The sequence below is a fragment of the Athene noctua genome, chromosome 27 (genome assembly GCF_965140245.1).
Source record: "Athene noctua chromosome 27, bAthNoc1.hap1.1, whole genome shotgun sequence".
Classification (NCBI taxonomy): Eukaryota; Metazoa; Chordata; class Aves; order Strigiformes; family Strigidae; genus Athene; species Athene noctua.
This window is the reverse complement of record NC_134063.1, coordinates 6,952,195-6,961,141: the sequence shown is the minus strand read 5'-3', so window position 1 is coordinate 6,961,141 and position 8,947 is coordinate 6,952,195. Positions and strand designations below refer to the sequence as shown.

The 8,947-nt window shown below is 68.1% G+C and overlaps 1 protein-coding gene across 1 annotated transcript; it reads left to right on the top strand.

The window, feature by feature from the left end:
- Positions 1-2,040: 2,040 nt before the first annotated feature.
- OCLN (occludin) lies at positions 2,041-8,795 on the top strand. Its single transcript, XM_074927982.1, has 8 exons — positions 2,041-2,144; positions 2,500-3,205; positions 4,266-4,424; positions 6,520-6,683; positions 6,802-6,990; positions 7,069-7,240; positions 7,985-8,026; positions 8,175-8,795. The coding sequence occupies exons 2-8, from the start codon at positions 2,522-2,524 to the stop codon at positions 8,274-8,276; spliced, it is 1,512 nt and encodes a 503-aa protein (XP_074784083.1). The 5' UTR covers positions 2,041-2,144; positions 2,500-2,521; the 3' UTR covers positions 8,277-8,795.
- Positions 8,796-8,947: the final 152 nt, after the last annotated feature.

Sequence of the window (8,947 nt, the reverse complement as noted above, 5' to 3'; positions counted from 1 at the left end):
GCGACAGCACCGGCCCTCCCTGAGCCTGCGCCTCGGCCCGCGCCCACGGCGGGGGGCGAGGACCCCGGGTCTGAGGGGGGGGGACACGCGCCCCAGCGGCTGGCTGCCGGGGAGGGGGTGGCGATGCTGCGGGGATGCACCCGCTGCCCACCCGGCCGTTGCACCCACCGAGAACCCCCCCGCCTGCTCGTGCTGCTGGTTTTGGGGTTCTCTGGGTGCTCCGTGCCCTGGGGGGGGGGCCGCCGCCCCCCCCCCCCCCCCTCCGCTGTGACCCCATGTCCTGGGTGGGTGCTGCCCGTCCCTGCGAGGGAGCCAGGCCCTGGCTGTGTCCCCCGCTTCACCCCACGGGAATTGGGGACCCCCCCCCCCCCCCCTCCCCTGGGCGCAGTGGGTGCAGCTGCAGAATTTGTTTTAATAAAACACGGTGATGGTTTTTTGGGGGGGTCTTTTATTATGGGGGGGGGGCTCAGCTTAACCCTGCAGTTTGTCCTACACCAGCACCCCGGGGACCCTCCTGCCCCCAGGAAAACAATAGGGGGGGTGTGGGGTGTTGGGGAGGGGGCAGAGCAGAGCCCCGACCCCAAAGCCCCCAGCCGGGGGGTGCCCCCCCCCCCCCGCACCCCCCTTTCTGGTCTCCAATTTATTTCCCCCCTTATTTCCTGCCCTCGGAGGCGCCGGGACGGAACCTCCCGGGCTGCGGCGCTGAAAACCGGGAGCGGGTGCGGCCCCCGGGGCTTCCCCCCCCCGCCTCCCTCCGCCAGCCCCCCCCCCCCCCCCCCGCCGCCATCCATCCCACCCCTCCCCGGAGGCGGAAACCGGGGCCGGTCTCCAGCAGCGCTCGGTCGCCGCTCCCGGCTGCCATTTTAAGGTGAACAAAGAGGCGGAGGCGCGGGCAGGTGAGTGGCTCCACGACGGACGGGACCCCCCCGGCACCGGCACCGGGGGGCGAACGAGCCCCCGGTACCGGACGGCGCACCGGGGGTCCCCGCTCCCCGCCGCGCAGGTGGCTCCGTCCTGATCCCGCCGCCCCTGCGCGCACCGGGCTCCCCACCGGCACCGGGCTCCCCACCGGGGTCTCGCCGGGCTCCCAACCGGCCCCGGGGTCCCCACCGGGGTCTCGCCGGGTTTCCCACCGTCACCGGGGTCCCCACCGGTACTGGGCTCCCCACTAGCACCGGAATCCCCACGGGGTCCCCCCCGGGGCTCCCCATCGGCACCGGGGTCCGCACCGGTGCCACTTCGCCAGCGATACCGGCACCGGGATCCCCACCGGGGTCCCCACCGGCACCGGGGCTCCCGGTGCCGCAGCCCCGGCGGGGGGAAGGCGAGAGGCGGCGGCTTTTCCCGTGGGGAGCGGGGCCGGGGGTCGCTCTGTGCTCCCGGTGCCCCCGCCGCGGGGGAGGGACCCCCCGGAGCCCCCGGGCCCGCGTCCTCCCCGCCGGCACCGGGGTGTCCCGGGTCGCCGCACCCCGGTTACAGCTCCGGGAGCCCGAGACCCCCCCAGACCCGCTCCCGGGGGGGGGGAGTGCGTGTCCCCGCCGCTACCGTGAGCTGGCGGCCGCTCGGGCCGGGGGGGCTCCCCGGTGGAGCGGGGGGGGTTAGAGCGCAGCCCCGGGGGTTAATCCAGCTGGGATCGGCGGGTTGGGGGATTTACCGGGGGGGGGGGGGCGCTGGGACCCCTTAAAGCGCGGGGGGGGGGGGGGTTTGGTTTGGGCAGCCGGGGAGGTGCTACCCCAGACCCCCGGGGGCAGCTCTGGGACGGCAGCTGCCCCCCCAGACCCACATTGCCCACCCTTGCTGCAGGTCAAGGGGTGCCCCCCCGCCCCCCCCCGTCCCCCCCAGGGGCCCGATCCTGCCCGCTGGGCCCTGGCACCGCCGGGAGCGGCTGGGTTGAGTTTCCCACGAGGGTTCAGGTTTCCCCCGCGCTGCTCCCGGCGCCGTGGTGGGGGTCTCCAGGCCGGGGGGTGTGGGGGGGTGGTGTCTCTGCATTAGGGCGTCGATTTTTAAAAAAACCAGTAATTTTTGAAAGCGAATTTTCCACTTTTCGCTGCCTGTTGCTACCGTGCCCTGTATTGTTGTTGTTATTTTTTTTAATCCAGGCAGAGCTGCTTACGGAGGAACCTCGGGGTTAGCGCCAGCCTTGGGTAAGAAGTTTTCTGTTTTAATTAGAATTTAAACAATCCAATTCATTCAGGTGGTGTCTGGTCAGGGAGGTGAGGTGGTGGTGGGGGGGTGTCCGGGTTTGGGGGGGGGCCCAGTGTGACGGGGTCTCACGCATGGGGCAGGGCTGGGCTGCGACTGGGAGATGCTGGGTGAGTCACTTCTCCTCCCCGTGCCTCAGTTTCCCCAGTAGCGTCAGTGACTCTGGTGGCGTTGGGACATGCGGGCGGGCGGTTCTTGGTGCTGACGGAGGGGAGGGGGGTCAAAGTCCCCGCTGGGCGCGTGGAGCCGGAGAAACCCGGCGGTGCCGGCGCCTCCATCCAACCATCTCCCCGCCAGGTTCCCCCCCGCCGCCGCCACCATGTTCAGCAAGAAATCCTACGACGGCCCCCCCATGGGCTACGGGCCCCCCACGGGCTACGGCCCCCCCACGGGTGATTACGGCTACGACTACGGCGCCCGCTCGCCGCCGCCGGGCTCTTACTACATCGAGGACGTGCCGCAGCACTTCTACAAGTGGACGTCGCCGCCCGGCGTGGTGAGGATCCTGGAGGCCATGGTCATCCTGCTCTGCATCGCCATCTTCGCCTGCGTGGCCTCCACCCTGGCCTGGGAGTACGGCTACGGCTTCGGGGCGGCTTACGGCAACGGGCTCGGGGGCTTCTACGGCTCCAGCTACTACGGCAACGGGTTGAACTACGGTTTCGGGGGTTACTACGGCGGGGTCACCAACCCGCGGGCGGCCAACGGCTTCATGATCGCCATGGCCGTGCTCTGCTTCCTGGCCCAGCTGGGGCTCTTCGTGGCCAGCGTCAGCAAATCCAGCAGCTCCCGCTCCCGTCGCTTCTACCTGGTGGTCATCGTGGTCTGCGCCGTGTTGGCCTTCGTCATGCTCATCGCCTCCATCGTCTACATCGTCGGCGTCAACCCCCAGGCCCAGATGACCGGCAGCTACTACTACAACCCCATGCTGACCATGTGCAACCAGATGTACAGCAGCATGAACCAGTACCTCTACCACTACTGCACCGTGGACCCCCAGGAGGTGAGGGGGGGCCCCCAACTCAGGCCAGACACCCCCCCACCCTTCTTCGAGCCAAACCGGCGGCGCAAACCCCTTCAAACGCGATGGGTGCGCAGCGCCAGGTCCCTGGCCGGCTGGGGTTTTCCCATCTGTTTTTTTTGTGTTTTTTGGTGGTCCGGGTGGCTGTTTCGGGGCGGAGGGGGGGGTGCTGGTTGTTTTCTGGAGTGAGCAGGAGGAGCTGGGCCGAGCCGGCTGCCTGCACCGGGGAGTTTCGGGGAGGGGACGGGCTCCCGTCCCGGCGCAGAACCCGGTTTCTGATACTTTGGTCTCCCCGGTTGTAAAAGTGTTTGAACAAGGTTGGGGCAGGGGCTGGCTGCGCGTGGCAGGATGGGTGCGGGGTCAGGGTGCCAGCTCTCCCCACGCACCCACGATGCTGCCGGCCCGGCTCGAGAGCCCGAGGGGTCAGTTTGGGGGCAGCGGGAGGCCTCAAAACGAAGTTCATCAGCCGGAGTTTCGGCTGGGGCCGGCGGGGATCCTGCCTGGCACACGGGCTGGGACTGGCGCTGCCGGTTCCCAGCCGGCCGGGCTGGCCGTGCCGCATTCCTGCGCCCTGAGCGGGGGGAGCCGCAGCACCCGCGCTGCTCCCGCTCCACGCCAAGGCCAAGCGGGGCCTAATCCGTCCTCACCCAGCCCCGGTTTTGGTGCAGCCGCAGCGATCTGGCTCGTGGGGAACCGTCCGGGCTGGGACCCGCCGGTGCGGTGCAGGACTGGCCCGTGGCCGAGCCGGCGGCGGGGTTGGGGTGCTGCGTGGAGATGCCAGCTCCCTGCTGCTCCCCGAGCCCCAGACTTGACCCCGGGGGGAAATCAAACCCCTCCTTGTCGCTTGAGCCAGGCCCAAAAGCTCTGGAACCGCCGATGGGCCTGGATGCGGGGCGGGGGGGAGCTCTGTGCCTTTCCCCCCGCCGTGGTGAGGGGTCCAACATCGGGAGGATTTGGGGGTGAGGGGAGCAATTCCTGTGGGATAACAACCCCCCCAGGACCCCCACCTTGAGGTTTCCCCCCCCTCCCTCCACCCCTTCAGGCCGTGGCCATCGTCTGCGGGTTCCTCATCGTCATCCTGCTCTGCCTCATCTGCTTCTTCGCTCACAAGACGCGGAGCAAGATCTGGAAATACGGGAAACCAAACATTTACTGGGACAAGGTGCCGGTGGTCCAGGAGGGTCCCAACGTGGAGGAGTGGGTGAGTCCGAGCGTGGGCTGGGGGGGGCAGCAGTGTCTCCCATCCTCCCCGCCTGCCCTTCATCACTGGGGCTGCACGTGGCAGCGCCCGGTCACCGGGATGAGCCAGGGCAGGGGGGGACACCGGGGGGGCTCCTCCCAGTGCCGGGGCTGTGCCAGAACTTTGTGCCAGGAGCTGTTTTCTCACCCGGTGTGTTTGCACCCGCGGGGGGGGGGGCGGCAGCGTTATCACCGCCGGTGCGACGCTGTGCCCGGCGCTCGCGGGTCCCTCCCCATCACCCCGTTTAGACTCCGTGGGTTTTGTTGTTTTTTTTTTTTTTTCCCCCGGTGCCGGGGAAGGTTTTTGCGCAGGGTGCTGGGCTGGGCGAGCTGGTCTCAAACCTCCCTGAAAGACAAACAGGGTGGGATCTGATGGGCCGGGCGCCAGGAGCACAGCGCCGAGGCTCCGGGTCCTCGTCCCTTCGCTCGCCCCGCGCTCGGTGACACCGGCCCCGCGTCGCTGCCCGGTGACGCTGCTGGGTTTCGGTCCTGGCAATGATTAACTCAGCTCCGCGAGGCCGGTTTGCCGCCACCAAACCGACACAGTTTGGGCATCGAGAGCACCCGAGTCCCTTGGGTGGGGGATGCTGGGGACCCCCCGCGGGCGCTGCGGCTCGGCCCCAGGGAGGTGCCAGTCCCAGCGTGGCCCCGCTGCGGGCGGGGACGTGCCCGTCGTGTCCCCAGAGCAGGTCCCTGAGCCGGTGCCTCCGCAGGGGCCGGTGCTGGGGGAGGGTGTGGGAAATCCGCAGCATCCCATGGGAAAGGGCCTTTGGAATCTGCCCCCACCCCTGAGCACGGCTCTCGGGGTGCTGCGGGGGCAGGGGCCGCGTCCCTGACCCTGTCACTGGCCCCAGCCTGTCCTTGTCCCCATCCCTGTGAGACCGGGGCAGCGGGGGGGGGGCTCAGGCACTGGGGACATTTATCACGTTTATCCCAAACCTTTGATGGAACCTGAGAGTCGAGGCCCAGCGCGCTCGGGCTCCGCGGCCCCTCGCCTCGCTCCCTCTGTAGGTCTAATATTTATTTTTCATTTTGCAGCAATACCTTTGTTCTGGTTTATTTATTTTTGTTAAAAGTCCCTCCCTTGAAAAGCATTTCCTGGCTTGCTGGGGGCCGGGCTGCCGGGGGGGGGGGGGGGGGGGCGGTGGGAAGGACCCCGCACATCCAGCGTCCCCCTCACCTGCTCCTTGGACGGGGAGGGGGGTCCCCACTCTGCCCTGGGGTCACCCACGGGTGCCATGTCCCCACTCGGTGGGGAGGTCCCGGGGTGTGAAACCCTCCCGGGACGTCTCGTTCCCGGTTTATGGCCGGGACTGAGATAAAGGGGTGACCTTTGAGTGGGTGTGAGCCGCCGGGCACCTCCGTCCTGACACAGGGACGTGGCTGTCCCCACGCTGGTGGCCGACTCACCTGGTGGCCCTGTCGTTAATGTGTCTTCGTTAGTCGGGGCGGGGGGAAGGTGCTGGAGGAAGCGGCTTCACCCACCGACATCCCCAGGGCTACCGGGACCGGCTTCCGTCACAAACAACCCACAAAGGCCAGGAAGGAAGGGGGAGGGAGGGACAGACAGACGCCCCACGTCCTCCTTGAGGAGCCCTGGCCGGCAGCGAGGGCTGGGGGGTGATGCTGGACGGCGGGGGGGTGAGCCTGCAGCCCCCGGCAGAGCCTGGGTGGTGCCACCCTCTGGGGGCGCAGAGCGGGGTGCCGGGACCCCCCCCGCGCCGTGTGTCTGTCTGTGCCGGGCTCCCAGCGCCCCCCGCCGCGGTGGGCCCTTCTCGGGGGCACATCCTGCAGCCTCCCCCCTCCCCAAATGCCCACCTATGGGGGCGCCCCTAACCCTTGCCCCCCCCCCCGCTCCCTGCTCTCCACAGCCCTGCGAGACGCCCCAGGGCTCGTCCCTTCAGGACCCCAGGCAGGATTTTCGCGGCTGCTTTGGGGTTTTGCCAGCCCTGTGGGGTGGAGACCAGCCTCCCCCGTGTGCCGGGAGCCCCCGTCCAGGTCCCACTCGTGGGTGGGGGGGTGTGTACCCCACAGCTGAGCACCGCTCCCCCCTCCAGGTGAAGAACGTGGCGGACGGGGCCAGCGTGCAGGACGAGACGGCCACGCTCGCCTACTCGGAGAAGCCGACGAGCCCCATCACTGCGCCGCCATACAGCCCCCCCTCCTACAGCTACCCCCCCCAGAACGGGTACTACCCCTCCGGGACCTACAGCAGCCGGGGGTGAGTGGCCAGGCAGGGGGGTGACAGTGCTCGGGGAGCAGGGGGGACCCTGGGGATGTCTGTGTGTCCCCCACCCCTCGCCATGCTGACCTGGCTGATGTCCCCGTGTCCCTCGCAGTGACCAGCCGGACCGGGCGGTCAGTCCCAGCCCGGCGGAGGAGAAGGCGTGGGAGCAGCCCCCCAAAGCCCCCACCCGCCGCGGCCGCCGCCGCCGCCGCAACCCCGAGCTGGACGAGTCGCAGTACGAGACCGATTACACCACGGCCGTGGAGTCGGGTGACGAGCGGGACCAGGACCACTGGGCCAGGTGAGGGGGCAACCCCTGAGAATCCCCCCAGCTCCCCCCACCCCCAAACCTGGAGCTGACCCTGCCCCTCTCTGCCAGCCTCTACCCCCCCATCACCTCGGACGGCGCCCGCCAGAAGTACAAGCAGGAGTTCGACGCCGACCTGAAGCGCTACAAGCAGCTCTGCGCCGAGATGGACGGCGTCAGCGACCGCCTCAACCAGCTCAGCAAAGAGCTCGACAGCATCTCCGAGGACAGTCCCCAGTACCAGGTCAGGGCTCGCTGGGGGCCACGGGGACATCGGGGGGGGTGCTGGGATGCGGTGGGGTGTCGGGGATGGATGGGGTGGGGCCTTGGGCTGCTGCAGGGTGGTGGGGGACATTGGGGATGCTGCAGGGTGTTGGGGACATCAGGGATGGAAGCTGGGGGATATTGGGGATGCTACAGGGTGTTGGGGACATCAAGGATGGAAGCTGGGGGACATTGGGGATGCTGCAGGGTGTTGGGGACATCAGGGATGGAAGCTGGGGGACATTGGGGATGCTGCAGGGTGTTGGGGACATCAGGGATGGAAGCTGGGGGACATTGGGGATTCTGCAAGATGTTGGGGACATCAGAGGTGGATGCTGGGGATGTTCTGAGGGTGTTGGGGACATCAGGATGGATGCTGGAGGACGCTGGGGATGCTGCAGGGTGGTGGGGACACCGGAGCGGATGCTGTGGGACATCAGAGATGCTGTGAGGTGTTGGGGACGTCAGGGATGGATACTGGGGGACACCGTAGAGGCTTGCAGGGTGTTGGTGGCATCAGGGGGTGGATGCTGGGGGACACCGGGGATGCTGCGAGGTGTCTGGGGTGCCGCAGGCCCTCAGGGATGCCCTGGGGTATCAGGGACGCTACCGGGCGTCGGGGATGCTGCGGGATGCAGGTCACTCCTTGTCCCCAAGGGGCACACCCCGCCTCGTGGCCCCCGGCTGCCCTGTGACCCCCCCACACCCCCCTTTGCCTTCGCAGGGTGTGGCAGAGGAGTACAACCGGCTGAAGGACCTGAAGCGGGTGAGTGCGGAGCGCGGCCGGGCTCAGCTGCCACCTGGGGTTGGGGTGATGCAGCTGCAAGGGGGGGGGTGGGGGGGGTGTGAAAACAGGCCAGCAGCCCCCTCCCCACGGCCCGCGCAGCTGAGGCCGGACCCGCGCTGCCTTTCAGAGCCCTGACTACCAGACGAAGAAGCTGGAGACCAAAACCCTGCGCAACAAACTCTTCCACATCAAGAGGATGGTGAACGACTACGACAAGGTGAGGGGGTAGCCTGTGGCCCCCCCCCCGCCCCGTCTCGCCCCCCCAGCCACAGCAGGATGGGCCTGAGGGGCTCCCCGCTCCCTGCCCGCCCCCTCCAAAGACTTTGGTGCGTTTTGTACCTTTGTATAAAAAAAACCCCCACAAAACAAATCCGAGATTCAAAGCCACCCCACCACGTCGGTGCCAAGGGCGCGGGGCTGGAGGCAGCTGCTGGAGTGAGACCCACAACCCCCCCACCCTCCGTCCGTGCCCCCCCTGTGCCTTATTCTACATGTTGGGGGCTGCAGGTCCCCTCCCTCTGCTGTAAATATTTTGGGCAGGGCCTGCAGCCCCCCCACCAGCACTGGGATGGGGCAGAGCATCCCTTGGCTGGGCAGCCGGGGGCAGGGGGGGCAAAACCCCACATGCCCTGAGCCCCCCGGGGCTGCCCTTTGGGGAGCAGCCCTGGGCAGGGGTGGTATTTTATAAGGAACTGGCTGAAACTGTGTAAATTTTTTTTTTTTTTAATAAATAAATTGTATCTATTGATTTTAAACCCGCGCCGGTGCGAAAGGGGCTGTGGAGCCCGTGTCCTGGGGGTGCCGCAGGGCTCCTGCACCCCAACCCCTGTGTGTGCTGTGGGGAGCGGCTGCAGGCCCCAGGGCAGCCCCCCCAAAGGCTGCAGCAGCCCCAGGGCTGCC

Coding starts and splice junctions, on each gene's coding strand:
- OCLN (XM_074927982.1), top strand. CDS start 2,522: ATGTTCAGCAAGAAATCCTACGACGGCCCCCCCATGGGCTACGGGCCC. Junction 6,684..6,801: donor GGGACCTACAGCAGCCGGGG/GTGAGTGGCCAG, acceptor TGTCCCTCGCAG/TGACCAGCCGGACCGGGCGG. Junction 8,027..8,174: donor GGCTGAAGGACCTGAAGCGG/GTGAGTGCGGAG, acceptor GCTGCCTTTCAG/AGCCCTGACTACCAGACGAA.